The sequence below is a fragment of the Triticum aestivum genome, chromosome 1B, assembly GCF_018294505.1.
Source record: "Triticum aestivum cultivar Chinese Spring chromosome 1B, IWGSC CS RefSeq v2.1, whole genome shotgun sequence".
Classification (NCBI taxonomy): domain Eukaryota; kingdom Viridiplantae; phylum Streptophyta; class Magnoliopsida; order Poales; family Poaceae; genus Triticum; species Triticum aestivum.
In genome coordinates this window covers 599,225,470-599,248,400 of record NC_057795.1, presented here as the reverse complement: position 1 = coordinate 599,248,400, position 22,931 = coordinate 599,225,470, and the positions used below count along the sequence as shown (strand labels likewise).

At 44.1% G+C, this 22,931-nt stretch overlaps 1 protein-coding gene across 1 annotated transcript; it reads left to right on the top strand.

Annotated features, from left to right (window-relative positions):
* Positions 1–15,763: 15,763 nt before the first annotated feature.
* On the top strand, positions 15,764–17,324 carry LOC123096696 (protein CONTINUOUS VASCULAR RING 1; the record flags this gene model as incomplete). The annotated part of the gene is made up of 5 exons (XM_044518453.1): positions 15,764–15,884; positions 16,294–16,461; positions 16,533–16,630; positions 16,971–17,097; positions 17,192–17,324. Coding segments are annotated over 5 exons (624 nt in total), but the record flags the coding sequence as incomplete, so codon positions are not given.
* Positions 17,325–22,931: the final 5,607 nt, after the last annotated feature.

Below are 22,931 nucleotides of genomic sequence, written 5' to 3'. Positions count from 1 at the left end.
ACCGTCCTGACCACAGTCCGGCCAGGTCTCTCCTGATAATGAGAGATACTTTAGCGAACTCAGGATGTCGCCGAAAGGTGAGTGTTGAAAGATGTCCGCAGCGGTGAACTCCATGATCGGCGCCCAATTGGATTCGATTGGAGGGGGTGCGGGAGGTTCGGAGTCCGGCGAGGAGTCCGGCACCCCGGAGTCACGAGCTTCACAAGGGATAAGGTCAGTATTCGGCTCCATCGCCATAGAGGTTGCAGCTCCCGAGACTGTGTCTAGCCACCCGTCCTCGATCTGCGCAGCCGGCTCCGAACTGAGGGTCAGAGCGGACTCGTGTGCGGCCTCCAGGGCACTGTCCGGCTGCAGAGCTAAATCATGCCCATCATGACAGTGCGGCGCGCTCGGCTGTGGCTCGAATCCATCGAAGATCAAGTCTCCGCGGATGTCAGCCGTGAAGTTCAAACTTCCAAATCTGACCTGACGGCCAAGGGCGTAGCTTTCGATCTGCTCCAGATGGCCAAGCGAATTGGCCCGCCATGCAAAGCCGCCGAATACGAAGATCTGTCCGGGGAGAAAAGTCTCACCCTGGACTGCGTCGTTGTTGATGATCGAAGAAGCCATCGAGCCTATCGGTGACGACACAGAGGAACTCTCAATGAAAGCACCAATGTCGGTGTCAAAACCGGCGGATCTCGGGTAGGGGGTCCCGAACTGTGCGTCTAGGCGGATGGTAACAGGAGACAAGGGACACGATGTTTTACCCAGGTCCGGGCCCTCTTGATGGAGGTAAAACCCTACGTCCTGCTTGATTGACATTGATGATGTGGGTATTACAAGAGTAGATCTACCACGAGATCAAGGAGGCTAAACCCTAGAAGCTAGCCTATGGTATGATTGTTGTTCGTCCTACGGACTAAAACCATCCGGTTTATATAGACACCGGAGAGGGCTAGGGTTACACAGAGTCGGTTACAATGGTAGGAGATCTACATATCCGTATCGCCAAGCTTGCCTTCCACGCCAAGGAAAGTCCCATCCGGACACGGGACGAAGTCTTCAATCTTGTATCTTCATAGTCTTGGAGTCCAACCGATGATGATAGTTCGGCTATCCGGACACCCCCTTGTCCAGGACTCCCTCAATGAGTATCTGAGTTACGAGATTTGGCACACAATTAAGACAAAATTGTTTCACAATTAATACCGCCTAGAACACCATAGAGTGATGGTGTGTCCAAACATCATAGTTGCACCCTATTGGATATGGTGCATACCATGATGTCTCTTAACGAATTACCACTATTGTTCATGGGTTAGGCATTAGAGACAACCACATTCACTTTAAATAGGGCACCACATAATTCCGTTGAGATGACACCGTATGAACTATGGTTTAGAGAAACCTAAGCTGTCGTTTCTTAAAATTTTGGGGCTGCGACGCTTACGTGAAAAAGTTTCAGGTTGATAAGATCGAACCCAAAGCGGAAAAAATGCATCTTCATAGGACACCCAAAACAGTTGGCTATACCTCTAATTCAGATCCGAAAGCAATAGGGATTGTTTCTTGAATCGGGTCCTTTCTCGAGGAAAAGTTTGTCTCAAAATAATTGAGTGGGAGGATGGTGGAGACTTGATGAGGTTAATGAACCATCACTTCAACCAGTGTGTAGCAGGGCACATGGAGTTGTTCATGTGGCACCTACACCAATTGAAGTGGAAGCTGGTGATAGTGATCATGATGCTTCGGATCAAGTCACTACCGAACCTCGTAGGTCGACAAGGACGCGTACTATTTCAGAGTAGTACGCAATCCTGTCTTAGAGGTCATGTTGCTAGACAACAATGAACCTACGAGCTATGGAGAAGCAATGGTGGGCCCGAATTCCGACAAATGGCTCGAGGCCATAAAATCTGAGAGAGGATCCATGTATGTAAACAAAGTGTAGACTTTGGAATAACTACTTGATGGTAGTAAGGCTGTTGAGTACATATGGATTTTAAAAGGAAGACGGACAATGATGGTAAGTGTCACCATTAAGAACGCTCGACTTGTCGTTAAGATGTTTTCCGACAAGTTCAAGGAGTTGACTGCGATGAGACTTTCTCATTTGTAGCGATGCTAAAAGTCTGTTGGAATCATATTAGCAATTACTGCATGATTTATGAAATCTTGCAGATAGGATGTCAAAACATTGTTTCCTCGACGTTATTCTTGAGGAAAGGTTGTATGTGATACAACCAGAAGGTTTTGTCAATCCTGAAAGGTGCTAACAAGTATGCATAGCTCCAGCAATCCTTCTAAGGACTGGAGTAAGCATCTCGGAGTTGGAATATACGCTTTGATGAGATGATCAAAGATTTTGGGTTTATACAAAGTTTATGAGAAACTTGTATTTCCAAAGAAGTGAGTGGGAGCACTATAGAATTTCTGATGAGTATATGTTGTTGACATATTGTTGATTGGAAATGATGTAGAATTTCTGGAAAGCATATAGGGTTGTTTGAAAGGTGTTTTTCAATAGAAAACCTGGATTAAGCTGCTTGAACGTTGAGCATCAAGATATATGAGGATAGATCAAAAAACCGCTAAATGGTACTTTCAAATGAGCACATACCTTGACATGATCTTGAAGGTGTTCAAGATGGATCAGTCAAAGAAGGAGTTCTTGCCTGAGTTGTAAGGTATGAAGTTAAGACTTAAAGCTCGACCACGGCAGAAGAGAGAGAAAGGACGAAGGTCGTCCCCTATGCTTCTGACGTAGGCTCTATAGTATGCTATGCTGTGGACCGCACCGGAAGTGTGCCTTGCCATGAGTCAGTCAAGGGGTACAAGAATGATCCAGGAATGGATCATTGGACAACGGTCAAAATTGTCCTTGGAGTAAATAAGGACATGTTTCTCGATTATGGAGGTGATAAAGAGTTCGGCGTAAAGGGTTACGTCGATGCAAGCTTTAATACCTATCTGAATGACTCTTAGTAGCAAACCGGATACGTATAGTGGGGCAACCATTTGGAATAGCTCCAAGTGGAGCGTGGAAGCAACATTTACAAAATGACCTAGAGATTTGCGAAGTACATACGGATCTGAATGTTACAGACCCGTCGACTAAAACCTCCCTCACAAGCAAAACATGATCAAACCCCAGAACTCATTGAGTCGTAATCACATGATGATGTGAACTAGTTTAGTGACACTAGTAAACTCTTTGGATGTTGGTCACATTGCGATGTGACCTGTGAGTGTTAATCACATGGCGATGTGAACTAGATTATTGACTCTAGTGCAAGTTGGAGACTGTTGGAAATATGCCCTAGAGGCAATAATAAGTTAGTTATTATTATATTTCCTTGTTCATGATAATCGTTTATTATCCATGCTATAATTGTATTGACAGGAAACTTAGATACATGTGTGGGTAAATAGATAACACCATGTCCCTAGTAAGCCTCTAGTTGACTAGCTCGTTGATCAATAGATGGTTACGGTTTCCTGACCATGGACATTGGATGTCGTTGATAACGGGATCACATCATTAGGAGAATGATGTGATGGACAAGACCCAATCCGAAGCCTAGCACATAGATCATGTAGTTCGTATGCTAAAGCTTTTCTAATGTCAAGTATCATTTCCTTAGACCATGAGATTGTGCAACTCCCGGATACCGTAGGAATGCTTTGGGTGTACCAAACGTCACAACGTAACTGGGTGGCTATAAAGGTGCACTACGGGTATCTCCGAAAGTATCTGTTGGGTTGGCACGAATCGAGACTGGGATTTGTCACTCCGTGTGACGGAGAGGTATCTTTGGGCCCACTCGGTAAGACATCATCATAATGTGCACAATGTGACCAAGGGGTTGATCACGGGATGATGTGTTACGGAACGAGTAAAGAGACTTGCCGGTAACTAGATTGAACAAGGTATCGGGATACCGACGATCGAATCTCGGGCAATTATAATACCGCTAGACAAAGGGAATTATATACGGGATTTATTGAATCATCGACATCGTGGTTCATCTGATGAGATCATCGTGGAACATGTGGGAGCCAACATGGGTATCCATATCCCGCTGTTGGTTATTGACCAGAGAGTTGTCTCGGTCATGTCTGCATGGTTCCCGAACCCGTAGGGTCTACACACTTAAGGCTCGATGACGCTAGGGTTATAGGGAATAGATATACGTGGTTATCGAATGTTGTTCGGAGTCCCGGATGAGATCCTGGACGTCACGAGGAGTCCCGGAATGGTCCGAAGGTGAAGATTGATATATTGGATGAAGTATTTGGAGTCCGGAAGTGTTCCGGAGGTACCGGGTGATGACCAGCATGACCGAAAGGTGTTTCGGGAGCCCCGACAAGTGTTGGGGGGGGGGGGCTTCATGGGCCAAGGGAAGGGGGAAAACCATCCCACTAAGGGGCTGTGCGCCCCCTCACCTATTCCCACGTGACCAGGGGGTTGGGGCACCCCATCTAGGGTTCCCAAATCCTGGTTGGGTGCCAAGTCACCCAAAGTGGAGATCCCATCTGCCCTGGCTGCCGCCCCCCTAGGGGAAACCCTAGGGCGCCTCCCCCTCCCCCTTGCCCCTATATATAGTGGCGGGTTTGGGGCTGCGATACACATGAGAACCTCTCCCTCTTGGCGCAGCCCTGCCCCTCTCCCTCCTTGTCTCTTGCGGTGATTGGCGAAGCCCTGCTGGAGTACCACGCTCCTCCATCACCACCACGCCGTTGTGCTGCTGCTGGAGGGAGTCTTACCCAACCTCTCTCTCTCTCCTTGCTGGATCAAGGCATGGGAGACGTCATCGGGTTGCACGTGTGTTGAACGCGGAGGTGCCGTCCGTTCGGCACTAGGATCTCCGGTGATTTGCATCACGACGAGTACGACTCCTTCAACCCCGTTCTCTTGAATACTTCCGCTTAGCGATCTACAAGGGTATGTAGATGCACTCTCCTCTCTCTCGTTGCTAGTCTCTCCATAGATAGATCTTGGTGATGCGTAGAAAATTTTGAATTTCTGCTACATTCCCCAACACATCCTTCTTCAATATCATGACGCATGTCCTAGTTCATCTAGTCGACGAGATTGCTATTCTGGGCCCCGTATTTCTACACAATATGTTCCCTTTTGAGCAGTTCATGGGAGTCCTAAAGAAATATGTCTATAACCATGCTAGGCCAGAAGGAAGCGTCTCCATGGGCCATCAAACAGAGGATGTTATTGGATTTGGTGTTGACTTCATTCCTGGCCTTAATAAGATTGGTCTCCCTAAATCGCGGTATGAGGGGAGACTGACTGGAAAAGGCACGCTTGGAGGGGACTCAATAATATGCAGGGAAGGGTATTCTTGGTCTCAAGCACAGTACACAGTTCTACAGAACTCTACCTTGGTGACCCCGTATGTCGATAAACACAAGAACAGTCTACGCTCCAAACACCCAGAGCAGCGTGACGACCGGATTACATGTGAACACATCAGGACTTTCGGCAGTTGGTTGGAAACAAGTCCCAGAGGTGACAACACTATTTGTGATGAGCTGTACTTGTTGTCCAGGGGACCATCTTTGACTGTATTGATTTACAAAGGATACGAGATAAATGGTAATACATTTTACACGATCGCCCAAGATCAAAAGCGCACCAACCAAAACAGCAGTGTCCACTTTGATGCAGTAACCAAGAGGGGAAATGACACATATTATGGTTACATGGTGGACATATGGGAACTTGACTACAGACATGATTTTAAGGTCCCTTTGTTTAAGTGCAAATGGATAAATCTGTCAGGAGGCGGGGTACAAGTAGACCCACAGTACGGAATGACAAAAGTGGATCTGAACAATCTTGGGTACACAAACGAACCGTTCGTCCTAGCCAATGATGTGGCGCAGGTTTTCTATGTGAAGGACATGTCTACCAAACCAAAAAAAGAAAAGATAAGGAAGCGAACACATCATACGATGAGCCAAAGCGCCACATAGTTTTTTCACGAAAAAGAAAGATCGCGGGAGTGGAGGGCAAGACAGACATATCCGAAGATTATGCAAAGTTTCATGAAATTCCTCCCTTCAAAGTCAAGGCTGACCCAAGCACCCTGTTAAATGATGAATATTATCTATGGTTACGGCGCAATAAGCAAAGGACAGAAGCGAAGAAAAAGTGAATACTTTCTCTCCACGACTATTATGATGATGCCTTTGATCTAGAATATCATTGCAGTTACATGTGAAGAAATGAAATGTCTGTTGTAACACACGAGTTTTCGTCCGAAACCCTGATACCTTGAAACAAATAGTCTGTTTTATACATGATGTGCATCCAGTTTTTGCCGTAACCCTCTCAACTTTTCAGCACATGCTATGTGGGTGAAATGATGATGCCATGCCAACTTTCAACCTTTTTAGAGTTCATTTGAAATGCTTTTCAATTTCAGGGTCAATTAGCTCAAAGAATGAACTAATATAAAAAAGAATGAACTGGAAAACTTTTATGAAACTCTAATAGCAAAAATAGTAAACTAAAAGAATGAACTAGAAAACTTTAATGAAACTCTAATAGCTAAAGGAATCAACCAAAAATCTTTTATAAACTTCTAGTATTATTGAAACTAAAATTATATAAAATTTATGCAACTAAAATTATATAAAATTTATGCAACTAAAATTATCAAAGTATTTTCTGTTCAAAACATTAAAAGCAAAAAGAATTTTCATAAAATAAATAAAAAAGCAAAAAAGAAAAGAAAATAAATAAGTAGAAATAAAGTAAAATAAACAAGTAAAAACAAAATAAACTTTAATAAATAAGTAGAAACAAAATAAACTTTAATAAACTAAAATAAATAAAAATAGCAAGAGTAAGTAGAAACAAAATAAAATAAATAAAGCAAAAAAAGTGCCACCTATTGGGCCACCACGGCTTGAATATGATTAGAAACCCAATCATGGGCCAGGATTCAGGCCCGCAGCAGGCCCAGAAGGCCAACATGCACACAATGACAGGTTAGGCCCGAAAGCCTGCAGTTGAGAGGAGTTCGAGAGGGTGGGCGCAGCAGCGCTTATAAACCACTCTCGAGCTCTCTCAACTAGCGAGGTGGGACTAAACTTTTGATGCGGGCAGCACAAGGCCTTTGGTCCCGATTGGTGGCACCAACCGGGACTAAAGGGGTGCATTGGTACCGGTTAGTGGCACCAACCGGGACCAATGCCGCCCTTTAGAACCTGTTGGTGCCACCAACCGGGACCAAAGGCCTCTGCTTCCCGCCCTTTGGGCTACTGAAAAAACACCTTTGGTCCCGGTTGGTGGCACCAACCGGGACTAAATGGGGGCATTGGTCCCGGTTGGTGCCACGAACCGGGATCAATGCTCTGGCTATATAAGCCAACACTTTGCAAATTTTCGGCAGTTTCTCATTCTTCCCGCCACCGATGCCGCCCTCTGCCCCGACGCCCTGCTCCTCGTCGCCGTCGCCAGCACCAATCGTTGTCGTCGCAGTCGCCCGCGCCCTTCGTCGCGCCGCCACTGCCCCCGACCACGCCGTCGCCCGCACCCATCGTCGTGCCGCCCTTGCCCCCGACCACGCTGTCGCCCGCGCCCGTCGTCGCATCGCCCCTCCTCCTCCTCCTCGTCGCTGTCGCCATCGCCGTCGCCCGCGCCCGTCATCGCATCGCCCCTGCTACTCGTCACCGTCGATGTCGCCGTCGCCGTCGCCCGCACCCGTCGACACCGTCGCCGTCGCCCGCGCCGGTCGTTGCGCCGCCCCTGCCCCCGAGCATGCCGTTTCTGCCAACCCAAGCATTCTCGTTTCTCCACGGATACATTTGACGACATTTCTATTGTTTCCGTGTGTGGTTCGCTGACTGGTCTAAGCTACACTGAGCTGCTCCTGCTACACAGCAGCTTGGTAGGACTAAAAATATGCATGTGCAGGCGCTTGTTCTTGGCACCACATTCATCAGTTCGCTCCATGGCTTTGAGAACCATGGTTGGCGTGTGCGTGATCTTGGCTTGACTATGGTTCAACGCATAGTACGTGGTTGCTGCCAGAGACTTAGCTCAAACTAGCGACAGCGGTGAGCCCAACCAGTTGGCTCGGGTCGCCGGGAACTGGCTCCGCCACTGATGCCAGCAGTCGAATCTTTAGCATATGTAAATAGGACAATGCTATCCTGATGAACTACTATGTGCGAGTATACTCGTTGTGCCAAAACTGTTCCAGGTAACTATTGTTTCAGTTTGTGCACTGAGTATTGGCTCGCCAGTTGAATTGTTTTTTCCAATGCCACTCATTCCTAAAGCATAATCACTTCAGAATAGCAATTGCGGCAGAGTTTTCTTTAGTAGGACGAGCAAATAAGGAACCAAACTATATTTGTTTGCCTGGCTACAGGGTCATGTCATCACTCACATCTTAGTATTTATAAAGAAGAAACATATACAAATGTAACTAGTAGGTGCGGCTTTACTCGCCGTACCAAAAGTATCGGCATAGCTATTAATTCAGATTTTCACATGGTTTATAGTACCGTGTGGCTTACAAAAGCTGAAATCTTACTACCTTGTAACAAGTTACCACACATGAAGTTTCTAAAGATAATGTAAGCTCCTCTTAATAAATGTTAAAAAGCACACCGGCTTTCATTGTCTCTCATCCACCAAGGACGCCCAGTCCTTTTCTTAGGAAAGATCATCACTGTAGCCTTATATACCAGGTGATTCATCGACTCTATTACATGAAAGTAGATTAGAAAAGCAAGACTTGACAATCTTGGGTGCCGCTCCATTCAATTCCCTTGGTAACGATGAACTCCACCTCCACAATAAGTCCAGCTAACGCCACACAATATCATAAAACACCGTAGCCTCATTCTGTATGGTTTCTTGGCCTGTGTATGCCTCAACCACATTAGTTGAATCTGTTTCTGCTAGTGTTGCTACACACCTGAGAGGCACACACCACAAAGGTCTCGGACACCCCTTCACAAACTCTCATCTCGGTACCTTATTTGATAATTTGCTTTAGAAACATGTGTAAGGGCGTTGACACATTTCTAGGATGTTTCACAAAGATCGTTGTATATGGTGGTATGTCGATGCCCTGGATTTTGTCAACCCTAGATCAACATCCACATACAATCCAAGCATGCCATAGGAGAACGAACAGAAGCCGGGGAAAACCACTTGCATATTTGTTCACCAATAACAAATAGAACTTTGAACACATACCACATGATTGGGCCAAACAAGATCATGAACACAATGTGTTAGCGATTTGTTGCACCTGAGGATCAGAAGGATGTGCAATTAAGTAGAGGTAGGCGACTCACGCGCATTGCTTATCTGATGCAATTTGCATAATTGGCTTATACTTTGCATCACCATAGATACTTCGTAGTCATAATTGTATATTTTTTCTACTATTGTTTAATTTTGTTCTTCTGAATGTTTAGAGTACCACTTAGCTTTCGGCATCAACAAACAAAATTTGACTAGTTTTCCCCTAGAGAAACAAATTTGACTAGTTCACCTAGTATAGGATGGGAAGGAATACTTACAAAATACTTCAAAAGAACCATTCTATTGTTCGTTCTTATTAAGTTCGGAGTTCACCTAGTACTCCCTCCGTATGAAAATATATAAGACCTTTTTTACACTGTGACAGTGTCAAAAACGTCTTATATTTTGATATGGAGGGAGTATTCAACACAGATTACACCAGTGCGGCAAACGAGATCCTGAACGAGATGCACTAGCAGTCTATCACGCCTGAGGATTAAAGGATCTATAATTAAGTAGAAGTAGTTGACTGTTAGATGTATTAGGGTTTGGAACAATGCTCGATACCCTTGGTGGGTACGGCTGTCATATATTTATAAGAGGGAACCGTACAAATACAAGTTGTGTTACAACACGTATTTCTAATATATACTTAGTCTAACACCCTCCCTCAATCTTAACTATGTCCTGAAATAAGTGTTAGCCTAGTTTCAACTATATGACGGTGCTTACGCTCAGCTGCACCGTTCTGCTGATGTGTATGAGGACAAGACACATGATGTGAGATACCAAGCTTCTGAAAGAAGGTGTTAAGATTACGGTATTCACCTCCCCAATCAGACTGAACATGAATAATTTTGTGCTTGAGTAACTGTTCAACATGTGCTTGGAATTGCATGAAAACATGAAACACATCAGATTTGCGCTTAATAAGATAAAGCCAAGTAAAGCGAGTGAAAGCATCTATGAAACTGACATAATAGTTGTGCCCACTAACAGAGGTTTGGGCATAGCCCCACACATCGGAAAACACAAGTTCAAGAGGAGCCTTGACAACACGACTTGATACAGAAAAGGGCAACTGATGACTCTTGCCTTGTTGACAGGCATCACAAACTAGAAACTCCTTATTACTGGACTCAACGGGAAGATGATGACGATGAAGCACATGGCGCACAATGGGAGTGGCAGGGTGGCCAAGGCGAGAATGCCACTGCGACGACGACACCCGCACACCACTGAACACCTGAGATACTTGTGGCACATCAGGTACTCGTGGCACATCAAGCGCATATAAGCCGTCACGAGATCGACCACTAAGAAGAACGTCCCTCGTGTCCTGATCCTTAACAAAAAAATGGAAAGGGTGACACTCAACAAACACATTGTTGTCAAGAGTTAATTTAGGAACCGAGAGTAAACTACGTGTGACTGAAGGAACACGAAGGACATCAAGGATTCGCAAGGTTTTAGTGGTACGAGAAAGAAGAGATGCCTGACCAATATGTGAGATGGGCATACCTGATCAATATGTGAGATGGGCATACCTAATCCATTGGCAGTGTGAACCTGATCATGACCGGTGTAGGGCTGTCGAGTGGCCAACTTGTCAAGCTGGCTCGTCAAGTGGTCCGTGGCGCCTGTGTCCATGTACCAGGCAGGATCCACAGAGTATGAAGGAGTGAACCCGGGCTCCTGTGTGGCAAGAGCAGCTTACGTCTTGTTGCCCTTCCCATTGTTCCCGATGCCAAGGAAATCACGTTTAAACCGATGATGACACCGAGACGCCAAGTGCCCCTCAATACCGCAAAGCTGACACTCGACACCACCACCACACGCCTCGCAGTGAAGTCGCTTGCGACCAGCCGTTGGAGGGGCGGGAGCGGGTGGACGAGGCTGGTTGCTCGAGGGCGGCGGTGGCTTCTGCTTGGCACCACGGACACCTTCGCGAAGAGCAGCATTCGCAGAAGGTCCCTCCATGTAGACTCCGACAGAGCGACGAGCAGCGAGCCGTTGTTCCGTGTTAAGGAGGCGGGCGTAGAGGTCACGGGGTGGCATCGGCGTGTCACGCCCGTTGACAGTTTCAACCAGAGAGTCATAATCCTCGTCCAGTCCATTTAGAATGAATGAAGTAAACTCCTCATCACGGAGCGGCTTCCCAATGGAGGACAGTGTATCGGCCAAGCTTTTGACTTTGTTGAAGAAAGCAGTGACAGAGAGATCATTCTTCTTGACCTCACCCAGCTGATTGCGTATAGCAGACGACCGTGCGAGCGACTGTGAGGAGAAGCTGGAGTCGAGCGTGGTCCATGCATCCCTTGACGTGGCGGCAAAGACAACCATGCCAGCCACGGATGGAGTGAGCGACGACTAAATAGCACCCAGGATGGCTTGATCTTGAGCAGTCCATCGACGATGAGCATGGTTGGGGACCATGACAGAGCCACCATGGGACGAGGGCACCGGAACCATAGCCGGAGGGCACGGCAGGGAGCCATCTACATATCCTTCAAGGTAGTGGCTCCGCATCAGCGGCAACACTTGAGCGCGCCACAGGAGATAGTTATCAGCAGAAAGCTTCACCGTCACCAGATGGGCGAAGTGAAACGGCCCTGGTTCGGCCATCGGCGCGGAGAGCGGCAGATCAGGCGGCGGACCCGGTGGCAGAACAGCACTATACGGGACTAGTGCCTCAACTGATGGTTGTTGATGATGGCCGTAAGCTGTCGAGGAGTGCGCACCATACGGGAGCGCAGGAGGAGCGGTGTACGGCTGGGCAGCAGCGTAGGACGTCGGGGCTGTAGCAGAATACGGCACATACGACGCAACCGACGGCGCGAGGTAGGGCGCCGGGTACGGGCCGCCATACGGCGCCTGGATGGGAGCACCATAGGGCCCCGAGGCCAGGGGTGCATCGTGGTACGGGGCCGGCCTGGCCGCGTCGTGGTACGGGGCCGGGGCTGGAAGACCACCGTAGGCCGCCTGCCCATTGGCGCCGTAGGAGGCCGGTGGTGGAGGCGTGCCCCGCGACTGGATCGGGGTGGCCGCGATCGGAGGCGCAACAGGAGACCGAGGCGGTGGCAACATGGCGGGCGATCGATGTGGCGCGGGAGGATATGATCCCGACGCAGTAGATTGGGCCCAGACAAGTGGAGGCAACGCCAGGAACGGCGACTCCATCGCCAAAGTGGAGAGAGGCGGCGCGGCGGGGGGGGGGGGGGGGGGGGCGGCGCGACGGCATCAAAGAAGGCGGAAGCGTGCCGCGGATCGAACGCGTCGTCTGATACCATGTTAGACGTATTAGGGTTTGAAACAATGCTCGATACCCTTGGTGGGTACGGCTGTCATATATTTATAAGAGGGAACCGTACAAATACAAGTTGTGTTACAACATGTATATCTAATATATACTTAGTCTAACATTGACTCACACGCGTTGCTGATCCGATGGATTTTGTACAATTGGCTTGGACTTTGTCTTTGTACCACCGCCCCTGATGCTTCTTAATGTTGTTAAGTCATTTTCTTCCTGCTGTTTGGGAGCCCAAATTAATTTTCGGCATCGACAATGTCTGACTAAGGTGCCTTGCTGTAAAAGAAAACAATGCATGCCTGAGGTGTGTTACCTTCAATTCTTGGAATAACCAAACCTCCTATTGGTCTGGCGATAGTAGACAGACAATGGTGGAACTGGAACCCTGACTTTGAAAGACTTGCTGGAACAATTAGCTGATTTGACAAACTTTGCACAATCTGCTGGAACAATTAGCTGAAGTGATACACTTTGCACGATCTGAAGCTGGAGGCGACCAACCCAAGCATTCTCATTTTTCAATGGACAAATTTGACAACATTTCTATCATTTTCGCGTGCGACGGTTCGCTAGCTGGGTCCGACCGGTCTACACTACATACTTACCTGCTCCTACTAGGCTGCTACACACCATCACAGTAGGATGTAAAATGTGCATGTGCAGGCACTTGTTTTGGCACTGCATTCATCAGTTCGTTCCATGGCTTTTAGAACCATGCTTGTCATGTGCATGATCTTGGCTTCACTATTGTTCAACGCGTAGGACGTGCTTGCCGCCAATGCATCCACTCAAAAAAAAAGATGAGCCAATGCATACAAGGCAATCATTTCTTGAGCCATTGGCATTAACTGCCTCCCAAAATTACAGCTCTACACAATGCTATAAATTAACCATTGTGAATTTCTTGGTACTGCCACTTCGGCTAGCTGGCCTTCAAATTCCAAACGGAGGTAGTATGACCAGCCACAGATTTAAAGGTTTTAAGGAATTTTAAATGTGAGTTATTTTAATGCGAAACAAAATTCAACATAACAAATTTGAATATTGTTCAGAATTTTGAATGCGACTTTTTTTAAACATGAAACAAATGCAAACAATTTTCTTTGAAAAGTGGAACATATTTTGAAACTCTAAACAATTATGAAAATTGAGAAAAAATGAAATTCCAAACAATTTTTCAAAACACAAACAATTTTGAAACTCTTAACTTTGTTGAAAACGAGACCATTATTTGAAATATTCAAACATTTTTGGAAAATATGAACAAATAAGTACATTGAACTTTGTTTGAACTTTACGTTTTTAAAAGGAAAAAAAATAAGAAAAAGACAAGAAAATGGATTCATGAACCTTCTAGAAGGTATCCAAACCGGTAAAAACCGACCTGGAACCATCTAGAAGGTTCCCAAACCAAGCATGTCCAGAGGCAACAAAAAATTAAAACGGTTTGGCCCATGTTCACTCGTATCAGTAGGGTTTGTGAGAAACAACGACTGTTTGACCCAATAAATGTCAAATAAGGTTTTCTCCCAGCAGGCGCCCGACAGGAGCGATGATGTCGCCTAGTTACCGGGGCTTAAGCATATTTTTCTATTTTTTCATTTTTCTTTCTCTTGGTAATTTATTTTTCTCCTTTTAAAAATTTATTACTCTTTTTGAAATATGTTCAAAAAGTTGAAAATTTTGTTCTTGTTTTCAAATATTCTTTGCAATTTTAAAAAAAATTCGAGAATTTCAGTATAGTTTTTGTTCACAAATTTAAGAAATATTATCTTTTTAGTAATTTTCATAGATTTTAAAATGTACGTAGTTTTCTGATTGTGTACAAAGTTTTCATCAACTATTCAGATTTGTCAACAATTTTTGAAAAAGTGTTCAACCTTGTAAAAGTTTCGCACACAATTTGTTCATGTGGATTGATAATGATAGAAATTGCAATTAACATTCAAATTAGGAAAAACTACATGTCCATGGATGCACCCCAACTGGTGGTATGTTTTGATATATGAATAAGTGACCCTAACTTTTACGAGCAGGTTGGCATGCCTTGGTAGGCATCCATCCATGTTTGAATGATTTTTGACATGTCTGGCCATTTATTGGCCTTTTTTAAGCAAGAAACTCCAGAAAATGCAAAATTTATCAAAAAGAAGGTGCTTCCAAACAGGGCTTTTTGGGCTTTTAACGTGCTTTCAAATTTGTGTTCGCTCTTTTTTGAAAACATTTGTGTTTTGGCATTCTGAGAAATTTTGGAAGGCATGAACATTTAAAAAAATTATACAATTTTTAAAATGCTAATATTTGTATTTTATGAACAAATTTTTGAAAGCATGAGCAGTTTTTGAAAAATAAAAAATAAAATTAAAACACAAAATGAAAAAGAGATAAATAGCAAATAGAAAAAATAAAATTAAATATTGTGAAAAAGACTGGTTCTCTACAGTAAACTAATCGCTGATGGATGGTTCTTATAGTCCGTGTTACCTAGTTTGAATGGAAGCCTTTTAGCCCGTGTGGCTAGCGACAAGTGGTCAACAGTGGGAGTTACATTGTTCGACCCCATGCACTGCCATTCTTTTTTCAGTGACTTTTTTCTTATTTCCGCGCGCGACAATGGGGTGGCTCAGTCAGGCGACCTTCTGTGCATGCTGCCGTCTATTTGACATTACTCCCAAAACATACGGAATTTCTTATTTGCCACATGTTGTGGCAAAAAACTGGGCAATCACACACACAATCGTTGAATGGGCCGGCCCATTTGAGCGTTCGAGCCACAATATTGTGAATCTTCTGGAAGGTTCCTGGCTCATTTTGGGAACTAGAGTATATAAAAGGTTCCTAAACCGATTTGTCATATTTTTTTCAGCTATAGTTTTGTCTCTATTTTTCACATTTTGTTTCTTCTCTGATTTTATGTTTCCCTTGGAATTTGCTTATGTGAACATTTAAAAAAAATCAGAATTTTGATTTTTGTTCTCATTTTTTAATGTATTTGTAATTTCAAAATGTGCTCCAAATTTATTACAAATACTGACTGGACATAATAAATCTTACTCGAAGTCGCATCCTTATTCTGCGATAACCAGTAAATATGCACACCAGCCATTACCAGCTGTCCTGCGTCTGTTATATAAATTTTATTTTCACGTAAGCACTGATGCTGTTTTGATGTTCTTTTCTGAGAAAATGCCAGTGTGATTCTCTTCCCCATAGCGATAACATTCTACTTCACCTGGTGGTTCATTCATTTTGTTGATGGATTCTTCTCTCCAATCTATGCACAATTGGGTATCAACATTTTTGGTATGCAAACTACTCCGCTTCTTTTAGTATTGAAATATCAAATTTCTTCGATGGTTTGATGTCATGTTGTAGTTTCTTCAATAAATGACTGCCTTCATCCTGTTTCCACTTTGGGGTTTGATCCTATAGTGTTATTATTATATTATATGTTATTGTCTGTTGCTGTGTATTATACAGTCTGCATAATTCGTATGCTGAACCTAGAAATTAGGTGCATAATTTGATAAATTTTTTAAGTTCTAGTTTATCGTGTCATTAGATTCTTAAATTTCTGTACAAAAAATGTGTGAAACATGACATGAAACTGAGTAGTTGAAATCAGTTATTATTTTGTAACTTATTCATTGCTAAGAAGGATGCTTACTGCCTATCCAGCTTATTTTCCCACTGTACTCATTTGAATCTCCAGGTCTTGGCTTCATCACTTCTGTTACTTTCATATTTTTCGTTGGGGTCTTCATGTCATCTTGGATTGAAGCATCTGTTCTTGGCATTGGTGAATGGATCATCAAGCGCATGCCACTTGTGCGCCACATCTACAATGCATCCAAGCAAATTAGTGCTGCTATATCGCTAGGTAAATTCACAGTTATCATGATGTTCAATCTGCAGAGTAGCTTATGCACTAACTTTTGTTTCTTTTTACAGATCAAAACAAACAGGCATTCAAGGAGGCAGTCATCATACGACATCCTCGTATTGGGGAATATGCATTTGGATTCATTACCTCATCAGTCTCGCTCCAGGTTTACTATACTCTTCACTGTTATACCGAGTTCCCAATGATTTTCACAGTTATACCTGGTTTACATATATTATTTAAGATTTTTCTCTATGCTCAGTATGCAGCTATGTTGCCTTGTAATCTTAGTCGCTGGCATGAACCCTTGCATGGTTGAATGTTGAAATTCAGTTTTACCACAAAATTTGACCAACTCACCTTGTAAAGGATGGAAACGAATATTTTTGGAATATTCAAAATGATGATAAATGCTTCTTTTGCAAACCATTCTGTTTTTTGCTCTGATTTATGCTATAGCTTTGACTCATCTGAATGTGTAATATCCCTTCGTTACGTCATAACAGAGCTATTCTGGTCAAGAGGACCTTTACTGTGTCTATGTGCCGACCAACCATCTCTACATTGGTGATATCTTCATGGTGAACTCGAAGGATGTGATAAGGCCTAATCTTTCTGTGCATGAAGGCATTGGTAACTCCTAAACTCTATCCTCTCGTTATCTTATCTGTTAATCTGCTCCAAAACATGTGAAAAGGCGCTGACATATTTCTGCGCCGTTTGGCAGAGATCGTTGTGTCTGGTGGTATGTCAATGCCCCAGATTTTGTCGACCCTGGATCCACATCCAGATCTGCATGCAATCCACACAGACCGAGGTGGAGCGAGCAGAAGCTGAGGCAAACTGCATACCTGTTCGTCGATAGCAAGTGTAAAACTCTCAGCACAGATCACACCAGTGCGGCGAACAAGATCCTGAGCACGATGCACTAGCAATCTGTCACGCCTGAGGATCAAAGGATCTTGTAATTAAGTAGAAGTAGGTTACTCACACGCATTGTCGATTTGATGGATTTTGTACAATTGGCTTGGACTTTGTCTTTGTAATGCCGCCCCAGATGCTTCCTACCATACTTATATTTTCTTACGGTTGTTCAATTGTTTTCTTCCGGTTGTTTCGGAGTCCAAATTAGCTTTCGGTATCAACAATGTCTGACTGAGGTGCCTTACTGTAAAAGAAAACGATGCCTGCCTGAGTTGTCTTACCTTGAATTCTTGGACTAATTAACCTCCTAGATCAGGTGATAGTAGACACTGGACCAACAATGGTGGGACTGGAACCTTGACTTTGAAACACCTGCTGGAACAATAGTGATATGATAAACTTTACACAATCTGCTGGAACAATTAGCTGATGTGATCAACTCTGCACAATACGCCGGTGGCGACCGACCCAAGCATTCTCATTTCTCCATGGATACATTTGACGACATTTCTATTGTTTCTGTGTGTGGTTTCGTTTACTGGTCTAAGCTACACTGAGCTGCTCCTGCTACACACCAGCTTGGTAGGACTAAAAATATGCTGGTTGCTGCCAGAGACTTGGCTCAAACCAGCGGCAGCGGTGAGCCCAACCAGCTGGCTCGGGTCGCCGGGAACTGGCTCCGCCACTGATGCCAGCACTTAAATCTTTAGCATACATAAATAGGACAAGGCTATCCTGATGAACTAGTGTGTCTGAGTAAACCAGTTGTACCAAAACTGTTCCGGGTAGCTATTGTTTCAGTTTGTGCATTGAGTATTGCTTCACCAGTTGAATTATTTTTCCCAATGCCGCTCATTCCTAAAGCTTTAGAATAGCAATTGCGGCAAAGTTTTGTTTACTCAAATATATGAAGTTGTACGAGCAAACAAGGAACCAATCTATATTTGTTTGCCTGGCTACAGGGTCATGTCACCACTCACATCTTATTGTATTTATAAAGAGCAAACATATACAAATGTAACTAGTAGGTGCGGCTTTACTCGTCGTACCAAAAGTATCCGCATAGCTACTAATTCAGATTTTCACATAGAGTGGTGTATAGTACTATGTGGCTTACAAAAGTTGAAATCTTACTACCTTGTAACAAGTTACCACACATGAAGTTTCTAGAGATAAGGTAAGCTCCTCTTAATAAATGTTAAAAAGCACACCGGCTTTCATTGTCTCTCATCCACCAAGGACGTCCAGAGTCTTTTTCTTAGGGAAGATCATCACTGCTAGCTTTATTGATATCAAATACTAGGTGGTTCATCAACTCTATTACACAAAAGTTGATTATAAAAGCAAGACTTGACAATCATGGGTGCCGCTCCATTCAGTTCCCTTGGTAACGATGAACTCCACCTCCCCGATAAGTCCAGCTAACGCCACACAATATCATAAATCACCGTAGCCTCATTCTGTATGGTTTCTTGGCCTGTGTATGCCTCAGCCACATTAGTTGAATCTTTTTGTGCTAACATTGCTACACACCTAAGAGGCACACACCACAAAGGTCTCGGACACTCCTTCATAAACTCTCATCTCGGTACCTTATTTGATAATTTGCTTTAGAATCATGTGAAAAAGGCGTTGACATATTTCTACGATGTTTCGCAAAGATTGTTGTATATGGTGCTATGTCGATGCCTTGGATTTTGTCAACCCTACACCAACTTCCACATACAATCCAAGCATGTCATAGGAGAACGAACAGAAACCAGGGAAAGCTAGTTGCATATTTGTTCATCAATAACAAATAGAACTTTGAACACATACCACACGATTGGGCCAAACAAGATCATGAACACAATGTATTAGCGATTTGTCGCGCCCGAGGATCAAAAGGATGTGCAATTAAGTAGAAGTACGTGACTCACACGCATTGCTTATCAGATACAATTTGTATAATTGGCTTATACTTTGCACCACCATAGATACTTTGTAGTTGTAATTGTATTTTTTTACTATTGTTTAATTTTGTTCTTCTGAATGTTCGGAGTACCACTTAGCTTTCTGCATCAACAAATTTGACTAGTTCGCCTTGTACAGGATGGAAAGGAATACTTAAAAATACTTCAAATGAACCTTTCTAATGTTCGTTCTCATTAAGATGTAGCTTTGCCTCATCTCAATGTATAATATCCCGTCATTATGTTATTATAACATAGCTATTCTGGTCAAGAGGATATTTACTATGTATCTTTCATGGTGAACTCAAAGGATGTCATAAGGCCTAACCTTTCTGTGCGTGAAGGCATTGGTAATTCCTAAATTCTCCTATAGGTATCTTATTCAATAATCTGCTTGAAAACACATGAAAGATGCTTGACATATTTCCACGTTGTTTCACAGAGATCGTTGTATCTGTTGCTATGTCAGTGCCCCAGATTTTGTCAACTCTGGATTCACATCCGCATTCGCATGCAATCCACACAGACCACGATGGAGCTAGCAGAATCTGAGGCAAACAAACTTGTCTTATCAAGTACTCCCTCCGTCCCAAAATACTTGTCGGAGAAATGGATAAAAATAAATGTATCTACAACTAAAATACATCTAGATACATCCATTTGTCCGACAAGTATTTCCGGACACAGGGAGTATTCAACACATATCACACCAGTTCGGCAAACGAGATCCTGAGCGTGATGCACTAGCAAGCTGTCATGCCTGAGGATTGAAGGATCTATAATTAAGTAAAAGTAGCCGACTCACACGCGTTGTTGATCCGATGGATTTTGTACAATTGACTTGGAATGTTGTTTAATCTTTTTCCTCTGGCTGTTTGGGATTCCAAATTAGCTTTCGGCATCTACGATGTCTGACTGAGGTGCCTTGCTGTAAAAGAAAACAATGCCTGACTGAGATGTGTTACCCTCAATTCTTGGACTAACCAAACCTCCTATTGGTCATGCGATAGTAGACAGTAGACCAACAATGGTGGAACTGGAACCCTGACTTTGAAAGACTTGCTGGAACAATCAGTTGATATGACAAACTTTGCACAATCTACTGGAACGATTAGCTAATGCGATGAACTTTGCATAGTCTGACGCTGGAGGCGACAAACCCAAGCATTCTCATTTCTCGGTGAAAAAATTTGACGACATTTCTCAATGTTTGACCGGTCTACACTACATATTAACCTGCGCCTGCTAGGCTGCTACACACCATCACGGTAGGATGTAAAATATTCATGTGCAGGCACCTGATTTGGCACTGCATTCATCAGTTCGTTCCATGGCTTTCAGAACCATGGTTGTCATGTGCATGATCTTGGCTTCACTATTGTTCAACGCGTAGGACGTGCTTGCCGCCAAAGACTTCACTCAAGCTAGCAGCAGCGGCGATCCCAGGTGGCTGCCCCGGGTCGCTGAGTGCTGACTCCGTCACTGATGTCGGCACTCAAATCTCTAGTATCACTAGTAGAAAACAGGGCTTTTGTTCGGGCCAGGTAAGCCCATTAGTCCCGGTTCAGTCACGAACCGGGACCCATGAGGGCATTGGTCCCGATTCGTGAGGCCAGGGGGCCTGCCAGGCCTCGTGGGGGCATTGGTCCTGATTCGTCTGCCCCCTTTGGTCCCGGTTGGTGGGACAAACCGAGACCAATGGGCCTCGATCATGTCCCACCACCATTTGGTCCCGGTTGGTGGCCTGAACCGGGACCAAAGGGTGGTCTTTAGTCCCGGTTCCAGCCACAAACCAGGACCAATGAGTTGCCTATATGTACCCCCTCGCCCGCGAGCAGAGCACTCCACTGCTCTGTTTTTCTGGCCGGCTGTTGGAGAGCTTTATGGTGCTCTAGCTCACCTCCTATGCACATGAGGTGTTTGATGGAATGCCCGAGCCACACTACTTAATCTTTCTCCTCTCCAAGCTTGACATCCAAGCTCCATTTTCCTCAATATTTTGTCTAGGTTTAGCGGTCCGTCACGTCCCGTCCCCGTGTTCACCGTTGTCGATCGCCCACGCCGATCTCTTCGCCGACACCACTGTGGTGAGCCTCTTGTTCTTATCTTCTTTCTGAAAGAAAAATAAATCTTACTTGTATGTTTAGATAGATACTTGTATAATTTTCTTACTTTTATTATTGCTTCTTATTATTTAGTGCGATGGTTTTGGTATGCCCTCGTCATGTCTATGATTCGGATGTGGTATATATTATCTCTATAACTATTTGGTTCATTTATTGTTTATGACAACTATGCCGACTGATACGTCTCCAACGTATCTACTTTTCCAAACACTTTTTGCCCTTGTTTTAGACTCTAACTTGCATGATTTGAATGAAACTAACCCGGCGGCCATGGTGTTGTTTATTGTGCAGAAAACCAAATTTCTCGGAATGACCTGAAAATCCATGGAGATAACTTTTGGAAAATATAAAAAATACTGGCAAAAGATGAAGGCCAGTAGGCCCACACCCTGTCCACGAGGGTGGGAGGCGCGCCCCCTGTCTCGTGGGCCCCCTGATGCTCCACTGACCTCAACTCCAACTCCATATATTCCGTTTTGTGGAGAGAAAAAATCAGAGAGGAAGTTTCATTGCGTTTTACGATACGGAGCCGCCGCCAAGCCCTAATCTCTCTTGGGAGGGCTGATCTGGAGTCTGTTCGGGGCTCCGGAGAGGAGGATTCGTCGCCGTCGTCATCATCAACCATCCTCCATCACCAATTTCATGATGCTCACCGTCGTGCGTGAGTAATTCCATCGTAGGCTTGCTGGACGGTGATGGGTTAGATGAGATTTACCATATAATCGAGTTAGTTTTGTTAGGATTTGATCCCTAGTATCCACTATGTTCTGAGATTGATGTTGTTATGACTTTGCTATGCTTAATGCTTGTCACTAGGGCCCGAGTGCCATGATTTCAGATCTGAACCTATTATGTTTTCATGAATATATGTGAGTTCTTGATCCTATCTTGCAAGTCTATAGTCACCTATTATGTGTTATGATCCGACAACTCCGAATTGACAATAATTAGGATACTTCTCGGTGATGACCATAGTTTGAGGAGTTCATGTATTCACTATGTGTTAATGCTTTGGTCCGGTACTTTATTAAAAGGAGGCCTTAATATCCCTTAGTTTCCACTAGGACCCCGCTGCAAATGGGAGGGTAGGACAAAAGATGTCATGCAAGTTCTTTTCCATAAGCACGTATGACTATATTCGGAATACATGCCTACATTACATTGATGAACTGGAGTTAGTTCCGTGTCACCCTATGTTATAACTATTACATGAGGAATCGCATCTGACATAATTATCCATCACTGATCCAATGCCTACGAGCTTTTCACATATTGTGCTTCGCTTATTTACTTTTCCGTTGCTATAGTTACAATCATTACAATATTGCTATCTTTACTTTTGCCACTATTACCATTACTATCATATTACTTTGCTACTAAATACCTTACTGCAGATACTAAGTTATCCAGGTGTGGTTGAATTGACAACTCAACTGCTAATACTTAAGAATATTCTTTGGCTCCC